The sequence below is a fragment of the Oncorhynchus nerka genome, linkage group LG18 (genome assembly GCF_034236695.1).
Source record: "Oncorhynchus nerka isolate Pitt River linkage group LG18, Oner_Uvic_2.0, whole genome shotgun sequence".
Lineage (NCBI taxonomy): Eukaryota > Metazoa > Chordata > Actinopteri > Salmoniformes > Salmonidae > Oncorhynchus > Oncorhynchus nerka.
In genome coordinates this window covers 79,389,690-79,416,808 of record NC_088413.1, presented here as the reverse complement: position 1 = coordinate 79,416,808, position 27,119 = coordinate 79,389,690, and the positions used below count along the sequence as shown (strand labels likewise).

Genomic DNA, 27,119 nt, shown 5'->3' with positions numbered 1-27,119 from the left:
AGAACTATAAATGACAATTCATACAGTAATAACTGGGAGCTTTTTAAACATGAGGTTGGAAAATATTTATGAAAATATGTGAGTATAGTAGAGAGCTGAAGAAGAAAGTGTAATTACCACTCTAAAAAATAATACAATTCATCAATTAAATATGAATGGTCTCATCACAGAAGATCCCAAATTAATCTCTAATTTTAGTTGTAATTTCTACAGGAATTTCTAGTTGTATTCTTCTCTGTTACAGTTGCTTGCTTGTATCACTAGGTGGCAGTAGTCGCACGTCATATATCAGAGTGGCAGTCATTTCGTCTGGACAAAAACAATGCTTTCAATAGATTTTTTTTGATCGATTCAATGATGCTAGTTTTTGTTATTCTTGCAATCTAGTTAGCGTTTACAGTTGAACGCATGGGTGACAATAAAGTACATTTCTCCTAGTTAGTAGCAGCAGCTCGTACTGCCAACAGGAGGAAATGACGTGATAACGTCGAAAACGTGAGGTTGGGACTTCCAGCCGAGATACGTTTTTTTTTGTTGCGGTTGCTGAGTGAGCAGACAGCAAGAAGTTTACACTTTCTCTGAGGAATAAATAATACTTTTATGTTTTTTTGTTTTGTTTTTTGGGGGGGATGAAAAGGAATTGAACATATGACTTTTTGTATGTCAAACGTATATGGAGTAATTGGTAAGTGGAGCAGACGTTGGATTAGCTAACGGCTAGTTAGCGCATGTTAGTTGCGGGGTAATGCTAAATAGATTGCTAGCAAGGCTGACTATTCTTGGTCATGGAGTGGAAGGCCGAGACACTTGTTAGTTTCTACATGGTAGTTAATTGCACTCGTCTGGTGTCCCATTTTCTGAATTAGTATATTTTATTAGAGGAGGATGAAAACCAGAAGTTTAGCTAACGTTACGTGTTTTGGAAAAAAGTTTAATATCGCTCCGGTAGCTATAGTAACCAACTAATTTGATTAACTCTAACGTTGCAGAGGGTTAAGCAATTTTGTTGAACTATAACGTTATATACATTCAATGATCAATCTATATTGTTTATCTGCTGACTTTCTTTCGTAAGCTAACGTTAGCCGTTTGGAAGTTAGTTACTGTTAGCTAGTTTGCTATCCTCTACCTAACCGGCTGGTCAGCAAATCAGTTGATTCTTGACGGTCTTTGTTGTGGAATTATATCTGTGGTTTGTAGATACCTTTTAAAGTTTCATTAGTAACGTTAGTATGTACAGGATACACATAGTATAACTTACTATACAACGTCCAACGAAATGCTTACTTGCATGTACCTTCTCAACAATGCAACAACAAAAATAAATGACAAAACATAAGAATACGAACATAAAGTATAATAAACGTTATAACATTAGTATAATAATGGAAGGCACAATTTATAGTGCAATTTTAACGTGTTTTGGGAAGTGGGGGGGTTGGTGGGAAAGTGTTTAAATTGTGCATTAATTTAGCAACACTGTGTGTGTGCAGTTCAAGGCACCAAGCTATTAGCTAGAGGTTTCCTCATTAACTTTTCTTCTCTGTCTCATTGGCAGGAAATGGACCAGAGGCCAGATTTGGAAGCAACACTTCTGCAGCTTTAGAGAAGCAAGTTATCACAACTTGAAGTACTCCCCTCGAATGATAGTGACGTGTATTTGCACAAGCTAACTAGCTAGCTAAATGTAAAGTAGCTAGGTGTTGACAAGCTATCCAGCCAATTAGCTAGCTGCTATGGATATCTTTCCAAGACCTAGTGGAGAAATTCAAAGAAAAAACCCACAGCAGGATTTCGAGCTTATTCAACGAGTGGGGAGCGGCACATATGGAGATGTGTACAAGGTATTTTTTTAAGCTACCATCAAACTGAATAAACAGTCTGTATTAGATTTGGGTGTTCTGAATTTAGATCTCTGTCCCACCAAAACAAGCACACACATCTGTTGGGAGGCACGAGATCCCTGTACTTGAGTGCTTCTATCCCTTATCTAATTCCTATTGAAATCTGGCCAGAGTTACTGACATGAAGTTGTCAAGGTAGGATTACACTCCCCCAGGCCCGTAGTTCATTTCTCTTTCTCTCAATGTGTTAAAGCTTTAATATCCAAGATGTTAGTAAAGTTCTGCGATGGCGGTGTGTATGTTGTATAGCCTACTAGCACCTTGATGCAAAGCACTGAACCTTTACTGTTGTCAGTTTGCCAGTAGTTACAGGGGCATTTTAGTTTTTGAATGGAAACTAAAGTGAATGCTCATCTACATATGGCATGTGAAGTATTTCCTTATCTGTTTTAAACTATGTTTTTGCAGCCTGACGTCAATAGGAAACATATACCTAGGTATGTTATCAAGCTCTTAGTTATTCCGTTTTTCTTAATGAACTTTTGCCTGTTTTGACGGGACCTGTCTTGTGAAGTTTTATAGAGGATTTTATTTAGAGTAGTGAGTCACCTACCACAAAGGCTTTCATTTACCTTTCATTTACTCCTAAAGAGTTAAGCATCTGGCCACCATGTTATCGCTCTGGTGTTTTGGGTTCCATATACAGTAGCTGAAGGACACGGCAGTCTACCCCAGGGATCTTCAACTAGATTATTTTTCTTCTTCTTTTTTTTCTCTTCTGGAGCGGATAGTTGGAGGGTGAGTTGGGGCGGAACATAATTACAAATCATTTGTAGACTGCAAATTGACCGCAAGAAGCCACAAACGGATATAATATTTGACTAAAACAGTCATTTCAAACCTTGCTTACATTTGTACAATTTCACGTCGTGTATTTCTACTATTGCGTGGGAATACATGAACAGATTTCTTTTAAATAAAATAAAAAATCACTTGGAGCTGATTTCTTGTTGTTGTCTTTTATGTGCAACAAGGGAAAAATCCCACACGTGATGTAGCAACAACATTGAATAGAAGTTTTTTTTTACGTCTGACCTATTTTTATATCAGGTAGTAGGTACACCGTTGGATTGAACCAATATCTTTACTCTGAAGGTCTTTCTTATGTTTCGATGACGTTGTCAGAACATTGCTTACCAGTACCACATACTTGGATGTACAGTCAGAAACCAGAATCATTCTATGGTAGCGATGATATACACAGTAGTACACTGCTTTAAAACTGGGAAGAAGGATTCATTTGGGAAACCCAATGCCTTTCTGATGTTATTCGCTGCCAGAAAAACATTAACTTTGTCAGGTCATTTATCATAGTAACCCTGTGTTGTATTTAGTTTCCCCAGTATGGACCACCAGACTTATTTAATGTAGGATACATCTGTAACCCATGGTTATTTCCCAAATAGCACCATATACCCTATATAGTACACTATTTCTGACCAGAGCACTATGGGCCCTGGTAAAGTAGTGCACTATTTAGGGAATAGGGTGCCATTTGGGAAATAACCCATGTCATAAAGCATTGTACTGCAACCCTCCCCCCACCTCAGTTATTGTTTGTTGGCGCATGTGGCTATAGTAGAAGTTAAATGGATTGGTAGGGAAAGATAGGTGCGATCCAGCGCCAGTTTCTCATTTTCCTGGCAAAGCTATGAGGAGAGAGTATTAACAAAGGAACAATTTATTGGATCGGAATTTGAGCCTTCCAATCTAGACATTTTCCTGTCTGTTCCCAAGTTCAAAATCACAAGTGTGCAGACAGTTGCATTTCCATTTTTTTCTTTTCTTTTTTAAGTGTTGTTGTTTACCTCCTTGTAATGGATGACTTGGCTACCAATTTGCTCCAGTGTGTGATAGTTGAAGCAGCCAGTCTGTCAAGCCCTCGCCTCACTAAGTCATCTGTGGAAGGCTAGTCCCACCCCAGACACAGAGCCCCCACAGCCCACTGGTGGAATGCAGTGCCTGGTATTTTCCCCAGAGCCGTGAACACGCAAGCCAAGTTCCAAATGGCACCCTATTCCCAATTTAGTGCACTATTTCTGACCAGGACACTTAGGGAATAGGGTACCATTTGACATGCAGACCGGGACTACGGCAGGCAGAGTGAAATACGATCAGGTCCTTGTCTAAACATGTGCCCAGAATGGGAGTGTACTTTGCCGTACTGACAGCGGGAAATACTTCAAATTTGAAAAGTCCTTCCCATAAACAATGACTTTGGTCTGCTGTAGGGCACCGATTTAAAAAAAAAAAAATATATATATTACCTTTATTTAACCAGGCAAGTCAGTTAAGAAGAAATTCTTATTTTCAATGACGGCCTAGGAACAGTTCAGGGGCAGAACGACAGATTTTGTACCTTGTCAGCTCAGGGGTTTGAACTTGCAACCTTCCGGTTACTAGTCCAACGCTCTAACCACTAGGCTACCCTGCCGCCCCATGTGACAGAGATATTTGTCAAATTGAGAGGACCAGGAAGTAAACCCATGAGGGTTGAGTTTGATTGGTTGTTTTGTTACTCGGCTCTTCCCATGAGGGTTGAGTTTGATTGGTTGTTTTGTTACTCGGCTCTTCTCTCTTTTGATGAAGAGTGTGTTTCATCCAGGGATGGACATTTTAAGCTAGCCCGACGCTAGTACTTATCAGACCAGGCTTGTAGAAATGTTCCCAACTAGCCTGCCAGACGGTACAATTGGGTCTTTTTAAGATCTCTCGTGGCACATGTTTTTATAACCGATGTAGATAAAATTGTGGTCTAAACAACATTGCTAGCTGTGAAATTGTGTTACTGGCTAATAATGGCTGATGTTGCTACAGTGTCTCAAGAGGGACAGACAACAGTAATATAGCTTGAAAAACTAGAAGGAAAAAAAGCAAATGACATTCCCCTTTGCCTATCCAAGTTCTTCAAGGAGAAAAGTATTCAGACCCCTTCCTTTTTCCACATTTTGTTACGTTACAGGCTTATTCTGAAATTGATTGAATAATTTCCCCCCAACACAAAGGGAATGTCATTTGCTTTTTTTCCCGGACCCCATAATGACAAAGCGAAAACAGAATTTTACTTAATTTATTTAAAAAAAATGAAACCTTATTTTTCACCCCTTTTTTTTCTCCCCAATTTCATGGTATCCAATCGTTAGTCTTGTCTCATCGCTGCAACTCCCGTACGGACTCGGGAAAGGCAAAGGTCGAGAGCCATGCATCTTCCGAAACACAACCCGACCAAGCCGCACTGCTTCTTGACACAATGCCCATACAACCCGGAAGCCAGCCGCACCAATGTGTCGGATGAAACACTGTACACCTGGCGACCATGTCAGCACGCACTGCGCCCGGCCCGCCACAGGAGTCACTAGTGCGCGATGAGACAAGGACATCCTTGCCGGCCTAACCCGGACGACGCTGGGACAATTGTGCGTCAACCCATTGGTCTACCGGTCACGGCCTGCTTCGACAGACCCTGGACTCGAACCCAGAATGTCTAGTGGCACAGCGATGCTGTGCCTTAGACCACTGTACTGCGATGCAGTGCCTTAGACCACTCCGTCACTCGGGAGGCATGAAACCTTATTTTCATAAGTATTCAGAACCTTTGGGACTCAACTGAGCTCCCGTGCATCCTGTTTTTATTGATCATCCTTGAGGTATTTCTACAACATAATTGGAGTCCACCTGTGGTAAATTCAATTGATTGGACATGATTTGGAAAGGCATACACCTGTGTATATAAGGTCCCCCGGTTGACAGTGCATGTCAGAGTAAAAACTAAGCCGTGAGGTTGAAGGAATTGTCCGTAGAGCTCCGGGACAGGATTGTGTCAAGGCACAAGGGTACCAAAACATTTCTGTGCCATTTGAAGGTCCCCAAGAAAAGTGGACTTCATCATTGTTAAATCGAAGAAGTTTGAAACCACCAAGACTCTTCCTAGAGCTGGCCGCCCAGCCAAACTGAGCAATTGGGGGAGAAGGGCCTTGGTCAGGGACGTGACCAAGAACCCAATGGTCACTCTGACAGAGTTCCTTTGTGGAGATGTTTGTCCTTCTGGAAGGTTCTCCCATCTCTGCAGCACTCCACCAATCAGGCCTTTATGGTAGAGTAGCCAGAAGGAAGCCACTTCTTTGTAAAAGGCACATGACAGCCCGCTTGGAGTTTGCCAGAAGGCACCTCAAGACTCTCAGACCATGAGAAACAAGATTCTCTGGTCTGATGAAACCAAGATTGATCTCTTTGACTTGAATGCAAGCGTCACATCTAGAGGAAACCTGGCACCATCCCTATGGGGAATCTTGGTGGCAGCATCATGCTGTGGGGATGTTTTTCAGCGGCAGGGACTGAGAGACTAGTCAGGATTGAGGGAAAGAGGTACAGAGATCCTTGATGAAAAGCTTCTCCAGAGCACTCAGGACCTCTGAATGGGTCGAAGGTTAACCTTCCAACAGGAAAATGGCTCTAAGCACACAGCCAAGACAACGCAGGAGTGGCTTCGGGACAAGTCTGAATGTCCTTGAGTGACCCAGCCAGAGCCCGGACTTGAACCCGATCAAACATCTCTGGAGAGACCTGAAAATAGCTTTGCAGCGACGCTCCCCAACCCGACAGAGCTTGAGAATCTGCAGAGAAGAAAGTGGAGACACTCCCCAAATCCAGGTGTGCCAAGCTTGTAGCGTCATACCCAAGAAGACTTGAGGCTAATTGCTGCCAAAGGTGCTTCAACAAAGTACTGAGTAAATGGGCTGAATACTTGTGTAAATGTGATAATTTGTAAAAAAAATAAATATATATATATCTAAAAACCTGTTTTTGCTTCAGCATTATGAGGTATTGTGTGGATTGATGAAAAATATGATTTAATCCATTTTAGAATAAGGCTTTAACGTAACAAAATGTGGGAAAGTCAAAGGCTCTGAATGCTTTCCCGAATGCTCTGTACAAGGCCGCCTTTAGGAGACATATCCTAGCCTAGCGTCTTGAGCTGGATTTGAGGTTGATGGCGACCTACTTCCTCCAGATGGATACACTGAATCATGACCTACTGCTGGACTGTCTGGTGATGCCTCTCTGGTTTGGTCAGTACCGGTATGAAGAACCGCAGCCCCATTGAACTGAACTAACTAGAGACTAATAGATAGGGATATACAGTAACGTCATTTTACAGTTTGAATTTCAATTCTGCCCCCCAACATAGGCCTATCTGATAACAGGAGTTTCGTGATATTGTGCGACTATTTTTTTCACTTCCCACTCCCCAAAAATGACTGGCTCCCCGGTCCACACTCTCTTCTCTTTCTCTTTCAGGCTCGAAACATCCAAACGGGAGAGCTTGCTGCTGTCAAGATTATTAAACTGGAGCCAGGTGAGTTGGATATAACTACAATTCCTCTCTACTTACTAATATGCATGAAAATGACCCTTTCAATTAACTCTGAAGGATTTAAAGAAACTCAAAATATTAAGGACATTTATTTGTGGTTTACAGGATATTTTCTTTAAATTTAGCCTTTATTTAACTAGGCAAGTCAGTTAAGAACAAATTCTTCATTACAATGACCCCAGCCAAACCGGGATGATCCTGGGTGCGCCGCCCTATGTGACTCCCAATCACGGCCGGTTGTGATACAGCCTTGAATCGAACCAGAGTCTGTAGTGACGCCTCGAGCACTGACATGCAGTGCCTTAGACCTCTGCGCCACTCGGGAGCCCAATATCCACCAAAAAAACCCAACTATATCCTGTATAAATATGACAGTGAATAGTTTAGTTTACCTTCTTAGGTACAACTTAACTGACTTGCCTCGTTAAATGAAAGTTAAATAAAATGCATTAAGAAGGAAAGAAATACCACAAATTAACATTTTAAGGAGGCACACTTGATAATTGAAATACATTCCAGGTAACTTTTATAAAGCTGGTTGAGAGAATGCCAAGAGTGTGCAAGGCTGTCATCAAGGCAAAGGGGTGGCTATTTCAAGAATCTGAAATATACAAATATATTTGGATTTGTTTAACACTTGTTAGGTTACTACATGATTCCATATATGTTATTTCATAGTTTTGATGTCTTCACTATTATTCTACAATGTAGAAAATAGTACAAATAAAGAAATATCATTGAATGAGTAGGTGTTGTAAAACTTTTAACCGGTTGTGTGTGTGTGTACTTACATTCAGTCATGCATACTTACATACATACATGCATACAGTGGGGCAAAAAAGTATTTAGTCAGCCACCAATTGGGCAAGTTCTCCCACTTAAAAAGATGGGAGGGGCCTGTAATTTTCATCATAGGTACTCTTCAACTATGACAGACAAAATGAGAGAAAAATGAATTTATTTGCAAATTATGGTGGAAAATAAGTATTTGGTCACCTACAAACAAGCAAGATTTCTGTCTCTCACAGACCTGTAACTTCTTCTTTAAGAGGCTCCTCTGTCCTCCACTCGTTACCTGTATTAATGGCACCTGTTTGAACTTGTTATCAGTATAAAAGCCACCTGTCCACACCTCAAACAGTCACACTCCAAACTCCACTATGGCCAAGACCAAATAGCTGTCAAAGGACACCAGAAACAAAATTGTAGACCTCCACCAGGCTGGGAAGACTGAATCTGCAATAGGTAAGCAGCTTGGTTTGAAGAAATCAACTGTGGGAGCAATTATTATTAAATGGAAGACATACAAGACCACTGATAATCTCCCTCGATCTGGGAATCCACGCAAGATCTTACCCCATGGGGTCAAAATTATCACAAGAACGGTGAGCAAAAATCCCAGAACCACACGGGGGGACCTAGAGAATGACCTGCTGGGACCAAAGTAACAAAGCCTACCATCAGTAACACACTTCGCTGGCAGGGACTCAAATCCTGCAGTGCCAGACATGTGCCCCATACAAATACTTTTTGCCCCACTGTACATACATACAGTTGAAGTTGGAAGTTTACATACACCTTAGCCAAATGCATTAACTCAGTTTTTCACAATTCGTGACATTTAATCCTAGTACAAATTCCCTGTCTTGGGTCAGTTAGAATCACTTTATTTTAAGAATGTGAAATGTCAGAATAATAGAGAGAATGATTTATTTCAGCTTTTATTTCATTAATCACATTCCCAGTGGGTCAGAAGTTTACATACACTCAATTAGTATTTGGTAACATTGCCTTTAAATTGTTTAACTTGGGTCAAACGTTTCAGGTAGCCTTCCACAAGCTTCCCACAATAAGTTGGGTGAATTTTAGCCCATTCCTCCTAACAGAGCTGGTGTTAATGAGTTAGGTTAGTAGGCCACGCTTTTTCAGTTCTGCCCACAAATTTTCTATAGGATTGAGGTCAGGGCTTTGTGATGGCCACTCCAATACCTTGACTTTGTTGTCCTTAAGCCATTTTTCTACAACTTTTAGAAGTATGCTTGGGGTCATTGTCCATTTGGAAGAGCCATTTGCGACCAAGCTTTAACTTCCCTGACAGATGTCTAAACTGTTACATTGATGCTGTTGACCCGGATCACTGGTTGCTGCGGAAAAGGAGGAGGTCAGAAGGGGGGTGAGTGTAACCGATGTGAAATGGCTAGCTAGTTAGCGGTGGTGCTGATGTAACCGATGTGAAATGGCTAGCTAGTTAGCGGTGGTGCGCGCTAATAGCGTTTCAATCGGGTGACGTCACTCGCTCTAAAACCTGAAGTAGTGGTTCCCCTTGCTCTGCGAGGGCCGTGGCTTTTGTGGAGCGATGGGTAACGATGCTTCGTGGGTGACTGTTGTTGATGTGTGCAGAGGGTCCCTGGTTCGAGCCCAGGGGACAGATGAAAGTTATACTGTTACATTGGTGTACATCGATAGGGCTGAGTTCAAAAACTACAAACCTCATATTTCCCACTTCCTATTTGGATTTTTTCTCAGGTTTTTGCCTGCCACATGAGTAGCATCTGGGACTGAGGAGGAGGCAGTTTACTCTGGGCATGCTTTTCATCCAAAAGTGAAAATGCTGCCCCCTATCCCAAAGAAGTTAACTTCCTGACTGATGTCTTGAGATGTTGCTCCAATATATCCACATACTTTCCCTTCCTCGTGATGCCATCTATTTTGTGAAGTGCACCAGTCCCTCCTGCAGCAAAGCACCCCTACAACATGCCACCCCCGCGCTTCACGGTTGGGATGGTGTTCTTCGGCTTGCAAGCCTCTCCCTTTTTCCTCCAAACATGACAATGGTCATTATGGCCAAACATTACTATTTTTGTTTCATCAGACCAGAGGACATTTTTCCAAAAAGTACGGTCTTTGTCCCCATGTGCAGTTGCAAATTGTAGTCTAGCTTTTTTATGGCGGTTTTGGAGCAGTGGCTTCTTCCTTGCTGAGCGGCCTTTCAGGTTATGCTGATATAGGACTTGTTTTACTGTGGATATAGATACTTTTGTACCTGTTTCCTCCAGCATCTTCACAAGGACCTTTTCTGCTGTTCTGGGATTGATTTGCACTTTTCGCACCAAAGAAAGTTAATCTCTAGGAGACAGAACACATCTCCTTCCTGAGCGGTATGACGGCTGCGTGGTCCCATGGTGTTTATACTTGCGTACTATTGTTTGTACAGATGAACGTGGTACCTTCAGCCGTTTGGAAATTGCTCCTTAGGATGAACCAGACTTGTGGAGGTCTACAATTTTTTTCTCTGATGTCTTGGCTGATTTCTTTTGATTTTCCCATGATGTCAAGCAAAGAGGCACTGAGTTTGAAGGTAGACCTTGAAATACATCCACAGGTACACCTCCAATTGACTCAAATGTTGTCAATTAGCCTATCAGAAGCTTCCAAAGCCATTACATTTGTTTTGTAATTTTCCTAGCTGTTTAAAGGCACAGTCAACTTAGCGTATGTAAACTTCTGACCCACTGGAATTGTTATACACTGAAATTATAAGTGAAATAATCTGTCTGTAAACAATTGTTGTAAAAATTACTTGTGTCATGCACAAAGTAGATGTCCTAACCAACTTGCCAAAACTATAGTTTGTTAACAGGAAATTTGTGGAGTGGTTGAAAAACGAGACTTAATGACTCCGACCTAAGTGTATGTGAACTAGTTTTAATGACTCCGACCTAAGTGTATGTGAACTTCTGACTTCAACTGTACATACACATATAAATATAGTCACATCTTTAAAAAAAGGGACGGGGGGGGTTCTTAATTACCCTCCCCCAATTGGACTAAACTAGTGAACATCAGTGCTGAGGCCTGTATTTTCAGCTCATACATACTTTATACATTTCATGGACAGTCTATTTTACAATAGTTCTATTTTGTTCATTTTTTCTCTCCTGTCCTTCTACCCCCAACCTCTCCCATCTATTTCTGATGTCCATCCGGTTTGATTTCTATTTGCCATATCTTTCAAACTGCTCTTTAATTTTTTATTTTTTTATTTTATTTTTTTAACCTGTATACAAAACTTTACCGATATACTGTTTTACAGTGGGGAAATTAGTGCCATTTCTCAAATTGCCATCCAAAAGCACAATTGTCCAAGAAATAATGCTTCAAGTGTTTTCTTACATTATGACCATAATGACACATCATGCGATTGTCAGTAACCAAGGGAATCGTATGCTTATGTTCAGATAAGGAGATTCTCTTTTATTTCATTTTTTAAAATTATCGGTGAAACTTCCTCTGAAGCCGCATAGGAGGCTTCCAGCATTTCAATGTTTTTATTTTATTGTAATGCCATTTTGAAATTGAATTTGAAAAGCGCTATAAAAGTTTAAAATAATATATCGTTCCTCCAATTTCACCGCTTCTGCTACGCTGACTAGAGGTGTGAGAAAAACATGTCTCTTAAAAAGTCGTGTGGTTGGTGCGGAGGCAGAGCTGGTGCCTACGTCCAAAGACTGCACCCTATTCCCTATATAGTGCACTACATTTGACCAGAGCCCCCATAGGTACTAGGGTGCCGTTTAAGACTCACAACTGGTTTCTTAATCTCTTAGGGAAGTGCTCATTCTGACAGGAAGTGACCTGTCTTTGAGGCTTCCAGCAACATGAGAACATTTGTGGGTTGTTTTTACTTGTTGGTCGCTCTCTGCGTCTCCCTATTCCCTCTAGATGTGGTACTGTTTAAAAAATAATATATATATTGTTACCGGTGCCCTATGGGTAGTTATCCCTATATTAGAGAGTAGGGTGTCATATGGGAGGAAGACCTTGTTGTGCTCTTCGGCGTCTCCAATAACTCACTGAAATGGGCCTCTTGCTCAAATGTTTATGTTTCCCTGACCACTTATTTGCTCTAAATCCGTAATGGCAGGGTCAACAGGTGATCTCAGCCCTGTTAAAACAAGACATTTACAGTTCTGGGCAATAAGAACGGCTGTTGTATTGACATTAGGCTCTTGCCTCTATTTGTAGGCCTATGGACTCACCTCCTAAGCCATCTCAGAAGTGCTTTATGTCAATGGTACTACTACATTAGCCTATTTCTAGCAGTTGTTATGTATGTTGTTAGTGGTTTCTGTAGAATTCCTCAGTTTCAGCCAGTAAAAACACTGAACTGTGAAGCCCCTCTTGTCTTGAGGATGGAGTAGTGTAGTACAGATTTGGTGTATGTGTCTAGTGTCGGTAGAGACGAGAGCGTTACAGTACTGCTAAGAGGATTTAAAGCTTAGCGTTAAATTGAGCTTCGCCGGGTGATTCTCAGTAATGAGAGCTATTCATAAAGCTTGTTTGTTTCTCTAGCTCGCTAACGCTGATTCACACCACACACATGCAGCTTTACCTTCACAGCTCTGAGAAAGGTTACTCTTACGTTTAGAAAAAAAAAGGGGTTTTAACAAGGGCTCTGAATAGTGTGCCATTTGTGTGGTAGCCCGTTGCAACAGGCTACATCCGGTTGTCTGTGTTTCTGTCACAGACAGGAGGACGTCTTCACTTCAGTAGACAGGGCTGCTAATTTGTGAAATTTTACCCTTTTTCTCCCCAATTTCGTGGTATCCAATTGTTTAGTAGCTACTATCTTGTCTCATCGCTACAACTCCCGTACGGGCTCGGGAGAGACGAAGATTGAAAGTAATGCGTTCTCCGATACACAACCCAACCAAGCCGCACTGCTTCTTAATACAGCGCCATCCAACCCCGAAGCCAGCCGCACCAATGTGTTGGAGGAAACACCGTACACCGAGCATGTAGCTATGCTGCTCTTTTTACTGAGCTTTTTACACAACACACACAACACACACACACAACACACACACAACACAACGGAGATCTCATGGTACCTGACATGAGAGTATGTATCAAGCGTCTCCTAGTTGGACTGCTGATCTGGATCTTAATAACTATATATGACGGGGTTCTCTCCAACGAATGGGAGATATGTTTCGCCACCTTTTTTTTTACTCAGCAGTACCACCATGTTAAAAACAATCCTGGTACATGATGATGTGTCCGCAGCTCTCTAGTCTACAAACCACAGCTGATGGTCGTCTCCTAGCAGAGTGAGGAAGCAACTAGCGCCGTGGTTGATATCCAACTAGCGCTGTGGTTGATATCCAACTAGCGCTGTGGTTGATATCCAACTAGCGCTGTGGTTGATATCCAACTAGCGCCGTGGTTGATATCCAACTAGCGCCGTGGTTGATATCCAACTAGCGCCGTGGTTGATATCCAACTAGCGCTGTGGTTGATATCCAACTAGCGCCGTGGTTGATATCCAACTAGCGCCGTGGTTGATATCCAACTAGCGCCGTGGTTGATATCCAACTAGCGCCGTGGTTGATATCCAACTAGCGCCGTGGTTGATATCCCACTAGCCCCCTGGTTGATATCCCACTAGCCCCCTGGTTGATATCCCACTAGCCCCCTGGTTGATATCCCACTAGCTCCCCTGGTTGATATCCCACTAGCTCCCCTGGTTGATATCCCACTAGCCCCCTGGTTGATATCCCACTAGCCCCCCGGTTGGTATCCCACTTGCCCCCCGGTTGGTATCCCACTTGCCCCCCGGTTGGTATCCCACTAGCCCCCTGGTTGATATGCCCTGGTTGATATCCAACTAGCCCCCTGGTTGATATCCCACTAGCCCCCTGGTTGGTATCCCACTAGCCCCGGTTGGTATTCAACTAGCCCCCGGTTGATATCCCACTAGCCCCCGGTTGATATCCCACTAGCCCCCGGTTGATATCCCACTAGCGCCCGGTTGATATCCCACTAGCCCCCGGTTGGTATCCCACTTGCCCCCGGTTGGTATCCCACTAGCCCCCTGGTTGATATGCCCTGGTTGATATCCAACTAGCCCCTGGTTGATATCCCACTAGCCCCCTGGTTGGTATCCCACTAGCCCCCGGTTGGTATTCAACTAGCCCCCCGGTTGATATCCCACTAGCCCCCGGTTGATATCCCACTAGCCCCCGGTTGATATCCCACTAGCGCCCCGGTTGATATCCCACTAGCCCCCCGGTTGGTATCCCACTAGCCCCCCGGTTGGTATCCCACTAGCGCCCTGGTTGGTATGTTCCAGGGCCCGGTCTCTTAGCCAGAGACGGACCCAAGAAGGAGACTGTCACATGCCACCCTATTCCCTGTATAGTGCACTACTTTTGGCCAGAGCCCACAGGGAATAAGGTGCCAGTTGAGATGCAAACCTCTTGTCTCGCACGCCATCTCACTGCTATTATAATAAATAAAGGGATGCATTAAGTCCACACAACTAAACTGATACCCAGTCTAGATGTTACAGTGGTAGTAGTGGTACTTTATTATTTACAGCAGCTAGAAGGTAGCTAAACACTCAAAGTTTGTATTTCTAGGAAGTCACAGACTGTCTGCACTAGATATTACGTGAACACTGTACGTGATAGTATATAGGACATGGTTTCAGTTTAAATGCTGCGTGCTGTGCTATGATAAACCTGTACAAGTAGTCATTCGCCCAGTCATATTGAGACGGAGGAGTAAAATGGTCTGTGGTTTGGAGCTTGGCATGGCAAGGGGAAAGATTTAGTGATCTGTCAAATATTGTCGGTGTCCAGTTCAACGTGTTTAACTTTTCCTCCACTGAGTATGAAGTCGAGAAGGATAACATTTATGGTCTGATAGTCACTGTTGCAATATGAAGTCTAGAAGGATAGTCACTGTTGCAATATGAAGTCTAGAAGGAGAACATTATGGTCTGATAGTCACTGTTGCAATATGAAGTCTAGAAGGATAGTCACTGTTGCAATATGAAGTCTAGAAGGATAGTCACTGTTGCAATATGAAGTCTAGAAGGATAGTCACTGTTGCAATATGAAGTCTAGAAGGAGAACATTATGGTCTGATAGTCACTGTTGCAATATGAAGTCTAGAAGGATAGTCACTGTTGCAATATGAAGTCTAGAAGGATAGTCACTGTTGCAATATGAAGTCTAGAAGGATAGTCACTGTTGCAATATGAAGTCTAGAAGGATAGTCACTGTTGCAATATGAAGTCTAGAAGGATAGTCACTGTTGCAATATGAAGTCTAGAAGGATAGTCACTGTTGCAATATGAAGTCTAGAAGGATAGTCACTGTTGCAATATGAAGTCTAGAAGGATAGTCACTGTTGCAATATGAAGTCTAGAAGGATAGTAACTGTTGCAATATGAAGTCTAGAAGGATAGTCACTGTTGCAATATGAAGTCTAGAAGGATAGTAACTGTTGCAATATGAAGTCTAGAAGGATAACATTTACGGTCTGATAGTCACTGTTGCAATATGAAGTCTAGAAGGATAGTCACTGTTGCAATATGAAGTCTAGAAGGATAACATTATGGTCTGATAGTCACTGTTGCAATATGAAGTCTAGAAGGATAGTCACTGTTGCAATATGAAGTCTAGAAGGATAGTCACTGTTGCAATATGAAGTCTAGAAGGATAGTCACTGTTGCAATATGAAGTCTAGAAGGAGAACATTATGGTCTGATAGTCACTGTTGCAATATGAAGTCTAGAAGGATAGTCACTGTTGCAATATGAAGTCTAGAAGGATAGTCACTGTTGCAATATGAAGTCTAGAAGGATAGTCACTGTTGCAATATGAAGTCTAGAAGGATAGTCACTGTTGCAATATGAAGTCTAGAAGGATAGTCACTGTTGCAATATGAAGTCTAGAAGGATAGTCACTGTTGCAATATGAAGTCTAGAAGGATAGTCACTGTTGCAATATGAAGTCTAGAAGGATAGTAACTGTTGCAATATGAAGTCTAGAAGGATAGTCACTGTTGCAATATGAAGTCTAGAAGGATAGTAACTGTTGCAATATGAAGTCTAGAAGGATAACATTTACGGTCTGATAGTCACTGTTGCAATATGAAGTCTAGAAGGATAGTCACTGTTGCAATATGAAGTCTAGAAGGATAACATTATGGTCTGATGGTCACTGTTGCAATATGAAGTCTAGAAGGATAGTCACTGTTGCAATATGAAGTCTAGAAGGATAGTCACTGTTGCAATATGAAGTCTACAAGGATAGTCACTGTTGCAATATGAAGTCTAGAAGGATAGGCACTGTTGCAATATGAAGTCTAGAAGGATAGTCACTGTTGCAATATGAAGTCTAGAAGGATAGTAACTGTTGCAATATGAAGTCTAGAAGGATAGTAACTGTTGCAATATGAAGTCTAGAAGGATAGTAACTGTTGCAATATGAAGTCTAGAAGGATAACATTTATGGTCTGATAGTCACTGTTGCAATATGAAGTCTAGAAGGAGAACATTATGGTCTGATAGTCACTGTTGCAATATGAAGTCTAGAAGGAGAACATTATGGTCTGATGGTCACTGTTGCAATATGAAGTCTAGAAGGATAGTCACTGTTGCAATATGAAGTCTAGAAGGATAGTCACTGTTGCAATATGAAGTCTAGAAGGAGAACATTATGGTCTGATGGTCACTGTTGCAATATGAAGTCTAGAAGGATAGTCACTGTTGCAATATGAAGTCTAGAAGGATAGTCACTGTTGCAATATGAAGTCTAGAAGGATAGTCACTGTTGCAATATGAAGTCTAGAAGGATAACATTATGGTCTGATGGTCACTGTTGCAATATGAAGTCTAGAAGGATAGTCACTGTTGCAATATGAAGTCTAGAAGGATAGTCACTGTTGCAATATGAAGTCTAGAAGGATAACATTATGGTCTGACAGTCACTGTTGCAATATGAAGTCTAGAAGGATAGTCACTGTTGCAATATGAAGTCTAGAAGGATAGTCACTGTTGCAATATGAAGTCTAGAAGGATAGTCACTGTTGCAATATGAAGTCTAGAAGGATAGTCACTGTTGCAATATGAAGTCTATAAGGATAGTCACTGTTGCAATATGAAGTCTAGAAGGATAACATTATGGTCTGATAGTCACTGTTGCAATATGAAGTCTAGAAGGATAGTCACTGTTGCAATATGAAGTCTAGAAGGATAGTCACTGTTGCAATATGAAGTCTAGAAGGATAACATTTATGGTCTGATAGTCACTGTTGCAATATGAAGTCTAGAAGGAGAACATTATGGTCTGATAGTCACTGTTGCAATATGAAGTCTAGAAGGATAGTCACTGTTGCAATATGAAGTCTAGAAGGATAGTCACTGTTGCAATATGAAGTCTAGAAGGATAGTCACTGTTGCAATATGAAGTCTAGAAGGAGAACATTATGGTCTGATAGTCACTGTTGCAATATGAAGTCTAGAAGGATAGTCACTGTTGCAATATGAAGTCTAGAAGGATAGTCACTGTTGCAATATGAAGTCTAGAAGGATAGTCACTGTTGCAATATGAAGTCTAGAAGGATAGTCACTGTTGCAATATGAAGTCTAGAAGGAGAACATTATGGTTTGCTGTTGCTGTAGTTCTGTCAGGTCCTATCATTACTCAAATGGGAATATTATTGTCTTTCTCTCTGCGTGTCTCTCTGTCTGTGTGTTTTTCTACATCTGATTTGGCTGCGTTTGTCTCTCTGCTTCCAGGGGATGACTTTTCCATCATCCAGCAGGAGATCTTCATGGTGAAGGAATGCATGCACCACAACATAGTGGCCTACTTCGGGAGCTACCTCTGGTAAGAGCCAAGACCACACTCCAATAACAGGGGACCAGAGTTACCTCTGGTAAGACCACACTCCAATACCAGGGGCCCAGAGCTACCTCTGGTAAGAGCCAAGACCACACTCCAATAACAGGGGACCAGAGTTACCTCTGGTAAGACCACACTCCAATACCAGGGGCCCAGAGCTACCTCTGGTAAGAGCCAAGACCACACTCCAATAACAGGGGACCAGAGTTACCTCTGGTAAGACCACACTCCAATACCAGGGGCCCAGAGCTACCTCTGGTAAGAGCCACGACCACACTCAATACCAGGAGCCCAGAGCCACCTCAATACCTTCTAGCAGTCTGTAGCTGAGTGACGTCAGCGGGTGAAGGTCTGTGGCTGAGTGACGTCAGCGGGTGAAGGTCTGTGGCTGAGTGACGTCAGCGGGTGAAGGTCTGTGGCTGAGTGACGTCAGGGGGTGAAGGTCTGTGGCTGAGTGACGTCAGCAGGTGAAGGTCTGTGGCTGAGTGACGTCAGCGGGTGAAGGTCTGTGGCTGAGTGACGTCAGGGGGTGAAGGTCTGTGGCTGAGTGACCTTAGCACAGCCCTGCCAAGTGGTGCCAGCCATGATGATAGACTTATATAGGCCCAGCCCTGCTCATAGATGTACAGTGCATTCCGAAAGTATTCAGACCCCTTCACTTTTTCCACATTTTATGTTACAGCCTTATTCTAAAATTGATTAAATAAAATCTACCAACAATAACCCATAATGACAAATGGAAAACACAGGTGTTTAGAAATTTGGGCAAAATTTTTTATAAAAAAAAATGAAATTACAGAAGTATTCAGACCCTTTGCTATGAGACTCAAAATGGAGCTCAGGTGCATCCTGTTTTTATTGATCATCCTTGAGATGTTTCTACAACTTGATTGGAGTCCACCTGTGGTAAATTCAATTGATTGGACTTGATTTGGAAAAGCACACACCTGTCTATATAAGGTCTCACAGTTGACAGTGCATGTCAGAGCAAATACCAAGCCATGAGGTCAAAAACGTAAGACGTTTGGAACCACCAAGACTCTTCCTAGAGATGGCCGCCCGGCTAAACTGAGCAATCGGGGGAGAAGGGCCTTGGTCAGGGAGGTAACCAAGAATCTGATGGTCTCTCTGACAAGTCATCAGAAGTGGCTTCGGGACAAGTCTCTGAGTGTCCTTGAGTAGCCCAGCCAGAGCCTGGACTTGAACCCAATTGAACAGCTCTGGAGAGACCTGAAAATAGTTGGGTAGCCATGCTCCCCATCCAACCTTAGCACTTGAGAGGATCTGCAGAGAAGAATAGGAGAAACTCTCCAAATACAGGTGTGCCAAGCTTGTAGCCTCATACCGAAGAGGACTCGAGGCTGTAATCGTTGCCAATTGTGCTTCAACAAAGTACTGAGTAAAGGGTCTGAATACTTACAGTACCAGTCAAAAGTTTGGACCCACCTACTCAATCAAGGGTTTTTCTTTATTTATTTACAAATGTTTTACATTGTAGAATAATAGTGAAGACATCAAAACTATGAAATAACACACATGGAATCATGTAGTAACAAAAAAGGAGTTAAACAAAAAATTATATTTTAGATTCTTCAAAGTAGCCACCCTTTGCCTTGATGACAGCTTTGCATTCTCTCAACCTGCTTCACCTGGAATGCTTTCCCAACGGTCCTGAAGGAGTTGCCACATATGCTGAGCACTTGTTGGCTGCTTTTCCTTCACTCTGCGGTCCAACTCATCCCGCACCATCTCAGTTGGTTTGAGGTTGAGTGATTGTGGAGGCCAGGTCTTCAGATGCAGCACTCCAGCACTCTCCTTCTTGGTCAAATATCCCTTACACAGCCTGGAGGTGTGTTGGGTCATTGTCCAAACCAGATGGGATGGCGTATCACTGCAGAATGCTGTGGTAGCCATGCTGGTTAAGTGTGCCTGGAATTCTAAATAAATCATAGACAGTGTCACCAGCAAAGCACCCCCACACCATCACACCACCTCCTCCTCCATGCTTCACGGTGGGAACCACACATGCGGAGATCATCCGTTCAACTACTCTGCTTCTCAGAAAGACACGGCGGTTGGAACTATAAATCTAAAATTTGGATTCCAGACCAAAGGACAGATTTCCACCAGTCTAATGTCTATGGCTTGTTTTTTGGCCCAATCAAGTCTCTTCTTCTTGTTGGTGTCCTTTAGTAGTGGTTTCTTTGCAGTAATTCGACCATTTGGGTCTGATTTTCACAGTCTCCTCTGAACAGTTGATGTTTGTCTGTTACTTGAACTCTGAAGCATTTATTTGGGCTGCAATTAACGAGGCTTGTAACTCTAATGAACTGATCCTCTGCAGCAGAGGTAACTCTGGGTCTTCCTTTCCTATGCAGAGAGAACTCTGGGTCTTCCTTGCCTATGCAGAGAGAACTCTGGGTCTTTCCTGTGGCGGTCCTCATGAGAGCCAGTTAACTCTGATGAACTTATCCTCTGCAGCAGAGGTAACTCTGGGTCTTCCTTTCTTGTGGCGGTCCTCATGAGAGACGGTTAACTCTAATGAACTGATCCTCTGCAGCAGAGGTAACTCTGGGTCTTCCTTTCCTATGCAGAGGTAACTCTGGGTCTTCCTTTCCTATGCAGAGGTAACTCTGGGTCTTCCTTTCCTATGCAGAGGTAACTCTGGGTCTTCCTTTCCTATGCAGAGGTAACTCTGGGTCTTCCTTTCCTATGCAGAGGTAACTCTGGGTCTTCCTTTCCTATGCAGAGGTAACTCTGGGTCTTCCTTTCCTATGCAGAGGTAACTCTGGGTCTTCCTTTCCTATGCAGAGGTAACTCTGGGTCTTCCTTTCCTATGCAGAGGTAACTCTGGGTCTTCCTTTCCTCTGCAGAGGTAACTCTGGGTCTTCCTTTCCTCTGCAGAGGTAACTCTGGGTCTTCCTTTCCTCTGCAGAGGTAACTCTGGGTCTTCCTTTCCTCTGCAGAGGTAACTCTGGGTCTTCCTTTCCTCTGCAGAGGTAACTCTGGGTCTTCCTTTCCTCTGCAGAGGTAACTCTGGTCTTCCTTTCCTCTGCAGAGGTAACTCTGGGTCTTCCTTTCCTCTGCAGAGGTAACTCTGGGTCTTCCTTTCCTCTGCAGAGGTAACTCTGGGTCTTCCTTTCCTCTGCAGAGGTAACTCTGGGTCTTCCTTTCCTCTGCAGAGGTAACTCTGGGTCTTCCTTTCCTCTGCAGAGGTAACTCTGGGTCTTCCTTTCCTCTGCAGAGGTAACTCTGGGTCTTCCTTTCCTCTGCAGAGGTAACTCTGGGTCTTCCTTTCCTGTGGCGGTCCTCATGAGAGCCAGTTAACTCTAATGAACTTATCCTCTGCAGCAGAGGTAACTCTGGGTCTTTCCTGTGGCGGTCCTCATGAGAGACAGGTAACTCTGGGTCTTTCCTGTGGCGGTCCTCATGAGAGCCAGTTTCATCATAGCGCTGGATGGTTTTTGCGACTGCACTTGAAGAAACTTTCCAAGTTCTTGAAATGTTCCGTATTGACTGACCTTCATGTCTTAAAGTAATGATGTACTGTTGTTTCTCTTTGCTTATTTTGAGCTGTTCTTGCCATAATATGGACATGGTCTTTTACCAAATAGGATTATCTTTCTGTATACCAACCCTACCATGTCACAACACAACTGATTGGCTCAAACACATTAAGAAGGAAATTCCACAAATTAACAAGGCACACCTGTTAATTGAAATGCATTCCAGGTGACTACCTCATGAAGCTGGTTGAGATAATGCCAAGCTGTCATGAAGGCAAAGGGTACTGGCTACTTTGAAGAATCTCAAATATAAAATATATTTTGATTTAACACTTTTTTTGGTTACTACATGATTCCATAAGTGTTATTTCATAGTTTTGATGTCTTCACTATTATTCTACATATGTAGAAAATAGTAAAAATAAAGAAAAACCTTGAATGAGTAGCTGTCTAAACTTTTGATTGGTACTGTATAAATAACAAACATATTTCCACTATCCAGATATCTTGACAAAAATGCATTATTCTATTTTAATAGTGAAATGATTACAATCCCGCTACTTTGGGTTTATGAGGAGGAAAAGCTGACTAAAACAATATGTTGGAAAATGCTCAGCAGGAAGAGCATACTGGCACTGTACATAGACCCAGCCCTGTACTGCCAGGAACTGGGGCCTCCAGCAGGTTTAACAGGACTTAAGAGCTTCTGATCTGGTTTATATGTCCATTTAGTCAGGAGGAAACCTAGGCTTTATCACAGCAGGCCAACCAGCAGAGCATAATAATGTAGCCTTATAGACCAGTCAGCTCAGAGAATAGTAAGACCAGGTGTTTCATAGCTACGTGGTTCCTACTGTCATAGGCCCGGCTCATAGCCTGCGGCAAAAATGACACGAACAGGTATAGGCCAATCAAAAGGTTCTTTATTATAAAATGAAAACCATTAACTTTAAACAAAGGAATGAGGTGTGAAAGTATCATAATGTGAGGTGTATGTAAAGTGCAGGATGTGTGAATCTGTGTTTTATTTAACCTTTATTTAACCAGGCAAGTCAGTTAAGAACAAATTCTTATTTTTAATGACGGCCTAGGAACATTCAGGGGCAGAATGACAGATTTGTACCTTGTCAGCTCGGGGATTTGAACTTGCAACCTTCCGGTTACTAGTCCAACGCTCTAACCACTAGGCTACCCTGCCGCCCCAGGGTAGCCTAGTGTGAAGGGTAGCCTAGTGTGAATTTGACTGAGGGAAAACTATGTAAAACTACAAAGGAACAAACAAAACAGGATCATACCTGGAGGAGCAGAGAGAGACGAGAGGTGAGTGAAGCAGTTTAAATACCCTGAAGCCCAGGTGGCTCCTCCAATCACTAACGACCCTCCTCTGCCTGCAGGAGGAACTGCCCCTGCAATGCAGAGGGGCCGTGACACTACCAATCCACTGTATATCAGAGACTGTTCCTTTGTGTCTGTCTTCTACACACTAGTATTCTGAAGTCATTGTAAACTTGTCTCCTCTCCCTCCCTGTATCAGCCGGGAGAAGCTGTGGATCTGTATGGAGTACTGTGGTGGAGGATCTCTACAGGACATATATCACGGTGTGTTGTTATTCTGCTCATATCGCTCTCGTTCCTTTTTTTAACGTTTTAATCATTTAGCAGACGCTCTTATTCAGAGCCACTTACAAGTAGCAAATTAGGGTTACGTGGATTGCTCGAGGGCACATCTGCAGATTTTTCACCTAGTCGGCTCGGGGATTTGAACCAGCAAGTCTTTATGTACTGGCCCAACGCTCTTAACCGCTCTCTCGTTGTCTCTCTCTCTCGCTGTCTCTCTCTCTCTCTCGCTGTCTCTTTCTCTCTCTCGCTGTCTCTTTCTCTCTCTCGCTGTCTCTTTCTCTCTCTCGCTGTCTCTTTCTCTCTCTCGCTGTCTCTTTCTCTCTCTCGCTGTCTCTTTCTCTCGCTCGCTGTCTCTCTCTCGCTCGCTCGCTGTCTCACTCTCTCTCGCTCGCTGTCTCACTCTCTCTCGCTCGCTGTCTCTCTCTCTCGCTCGCTGTCTCTCTCTCTCTCGCTCGCTGTCTTTCTCTCTCTCGCTCGCTGTCTTTCTCTCTCTCTCGCTGTCTTTCTCTCTCTCTCGCTGTCTTGCAGGCCAGTCAAGTTCTTCCACACCGATCTCGACAAGCCATTTCTGTATGCACCTTGCTTTATGTATGATGGTGTTGTCACTCTGAAACAGGAAAGCGACTTCCCCAAACTGATGCCACAAAGTTGGAAGCACAGAATCTTCTCGAATGTCATTGTATGCTGAAGCGTTAAGATTTCCCTTCACTGGAACTAAGAGGCCTAGCCCGAACCATGAAAAACAGCCCCAGACAATTATTCCTCCTCCACCAAACTTTACAGTTGGCACTATGGTGCAGGTAGTGTTCTCCTTGGTATCTGCTAAACCCAGATTTGTCTGTCGGACTGCCAGGTGGTGAAGTGTGATTCGTCACTCCAGAGAACACTTTTCCACTCCTTCAGAGTCCAATGGCGGCGAGCTTTACACCACTCCAGCCGACACTTGGCATTGCTTATGGTGATCTGAGGCTTGTGTGAGGCTGCTCAGCCATGGAAACCCATTTCATGAAGCTCCTGACGAACAGTTATTGTGCTGAGGTTGCTTCCAGAGGCAGTTTGGAACTCAAATGTTTTTTTACGTGTTTCAGCATTCTGCGATCCCGTTCTGTCAGCTTGTGGCCTACCACTTCACGGCCGAGCCGTTGTTGCTCCTAGACGATTCCACTTCACAATAAAAGCACTTAATATTGAATGGGGTAGCTCTAGCAGGACAGAAATGTGTCTAACTGACTCGGTGACTTTCAACGGTGCCGCATTGGAAGTCAATGAGCTCTTCAGCCATTCTACTGCCAATGTTTGTCTATGGAGATTGCATGGCTGTTGTGCTCGATCATTTTTATACACCTGTCTGCAACGGGTGTGGCTGAAATAGCCGGGAAAAAACTAATTTAAAGTGGTGTCCACATACTTTTGGTATATTCTGTGTATAATAAACTATAGAAATGGCAGCAGAATAAGCATTGTGTTTTAATTTCCCAGTGACGGGGCCTCTGTCAGAGCCACAGATCGCCTACGTCTGCCGAGAGACCATACAGGTAATTTACACTGAGTTCAACCCTCTTAGGGACAGTTTCCTGGACATAGATTCAGCCTACTCCTGCAGCCCTCTCAGAGCAACTGATTTTAAGGATCAGAGTTAAAAAAAATAAAAATAAAAGTTTTTTTTCTTTACATCACAATGAATGATGTTATATGGACAGGGAGGATCTGTTCCTAGATCAGCACTTCGATGCCTGATATATAAGAAATAGACCTAGGTTTAATCTCGATCCAGGAAATCACTAACTTGTCACTTTTTTCCTCTTCTGGATGTGTCCAACGTTGGTCATTCCAACCCAGTCTCACGTGACCGTTTTCATTCACAGGGTTTGGGATACCTTCACAGCAAGGGGAAGATGCACCGTGACATCAAGGTTTGGCACCATTCCATCTGTCTTCTTCACTGAAACGTTGCCGCTAGTTTATAATGAAAAGGAAAGAAGACCCTGTCTGGCTGTTCTCACACCTTCTTCTTCGCTTGTAGACAGAGGTGTGACTCACGTTGTCAGGACACGGTCTTCAATCTTAACCCCTTGTGCCAACGCTGCAATACATTTATTTTTTATTCAAATCTTTTTTCTTTACATTTATCTTAACCTCAATAAAAAAAATATATTCCATTTTTTTTAACCTTTTATTTAACTAGGGCAAGTCAGTTAACCTCTTAAGTCGACCCTCTACTTTTTTGAACATTCTGTTAAAAATCGCGCAACATTTCAGCGCCCTGCTACTCATGCCAGGAATATAGTATATGCATTTGCTTAGTCTGTGTGGATAGAAAACACTCAGACGTTTATAAAACTGGTTAAATCACTGCTGTGGCTTTACCAGAACGGCATTTACATCGAAAAGCACAGGAAAAACTGATCACTGAAAATGGGAAAATATATCCATGCGCTACTTGAACCCATTGATAAAGGTGAACCACAATTAATTGACTGAGGTTGCAGTACCTACAGCTTCCACACGGTGTCTAGAGTCTTGTCATTTCCCTTCGAGTTCTTTCTTGGTCAAACACATGCAGGACACCGTATCTCCTCAGGTCTAGGACCGGATATTTTCGTTGAGTTTCTAGCCGGACATTTTTCCAGACGGACAGCTAATGATCTTTACATCGCCTCCTGATGAATTTTATCGCTTATTAACGTTTACTAATACCTAAAGTTGCATTACAAACGTATTTCGAAGTGTTTTGTGAAAGTTTATCGTCGACTTTTTGAATTTTAAAAAATGACGTTACGTTTTGAAACGATGTTTTTTTTCGTTTATCACACATTCTACATATAACGATATCTAGGCTTTATATGGACCGATTTAATCGAAATAAAGACCCAAATAGTGTTTATGGGACATCTAGGAGTGCCAACAAAGAAGATGGTGAAAGGTAATGAATGTTTTCTATTTTATTGTGCGGTTTGTGTAACGCCGAAATGCTAATTATTTTGTTTACGTCCCCTGCGGGTCTTTTGGGGTGTTACATGCTATCAGATAATAGCTTCTCATGCTTTCGCCGAAAAGCATTTTAAAAATCTGACTTGTTGCCTGGATTCACAACGAGTGTAGCTTTAATTCGATACCCTGCATGTGTATTTTAATGAACTTTTGAGTTTTAACTAATACTATTAGCATTTAGCGTAGCGCATTTGCATTTCCAGAGCTCTAGTTGGGACGCAAGCGTCCCGAGTAGAAGCAAGAGGTTAAGAACATATTCTTATTTTACGATGACGGCCGTCCAGGGACCAGTGTGGTTTAACTGCCTCTGTTCAGGGGCAGAACGACAGATTTTTTTTACCTTGTCAGCTCGAGGATTTTTTATCTTACAACTTTTCAGTTACAACTCCCAACGCTCTAACCACCTGAGAAGCATGGTGGCATATAATGTCTGCAGACTGAGTAAAAAACACAGGAAGAATGAGTGGCTGGCTAACTGGTGGGGGTGTGTGACTGATTTTGTCAGACAGCACAGGCAGCATCTCTATACAGCTTAGATGATGACTTGGTAATGAAATAATAATAATAATAATACTCATCGAATTAAACAAATGTCATATTTTATTAATGTGAATAAATGATGGGGACTTAATTGTATTAATTGTTTTATTCTGTGTTAACAGCATTCAACTCAATCAAAACCGACATCGGAAACAGACTTTTTTTATTTATTTTTAATTTAAACAAATCGAACAGAAACCGAATCGACCTCCAAAATGGCACGACTCACTCAGAACTATTAGACTTCAGACGGTAGAGAAGGGACTGAAACACGGAGGCGTTTTACCTGGGCTTATCCAATAAGAAACACACGTTTCTGTGACCTACTGGCCACGTCCCAGTTCGTGACTCTCGCCCCAAAGTGTCATAGCTATTCTCTTGTGGTGGTGTTTAACAGAGGTTTACCATCGTACACAGAGAAAGTCGTTTCCTGTTTCCACTGTCTGTGCGCCCTCTCTGTTCGCTCTCTCTCTCTCACACACACACA

At 42.6% G+C, this 27,119-nt stretch overlaps 1 protein-coding gene across 1 annotated transcript in view; it reads left to right on the top strand.

Moving 5' to 3' along the window:
* The first annotated feature begins 506 nt into the window (after positions 1-506).
* Positions 507-27,119, top strand: part of map4k5 (mitogen-activated protein kinase kinase kinase kinase 5) — a 135,389-nt gene continuing 108,776 nt past the window's right edge. Inside the window, exons 1-7 of the mRNA XM_065004374.1 lie at positions 507-685; positions 1,559-1,844; positions 7,203-7,260; positions 17,870-17,960; positions 23,016-23,080; positions 24,581-24,636; positions 24,967-25,014. Coding sequence (XP_064860446.1) covers positions 1,737-1,844; positions 7,203-7,260; positions 17,870-17,960; positions 23,016-23,080; positions 24,581-24,636; positions 24,967-25,014 — 426 coding nt within the window. The 5' untranslated portion in view covers positions 507-685; positions 1,559-1,736. The remainder of the gene's footprint in view (positions 686-1,558; positions 1,845-7,202; positions 7,261-17,869; positions 17,961-23,015; positions 23,081-24,580; positions 24,637-24,966; positions 25,015-27,119) is intronic.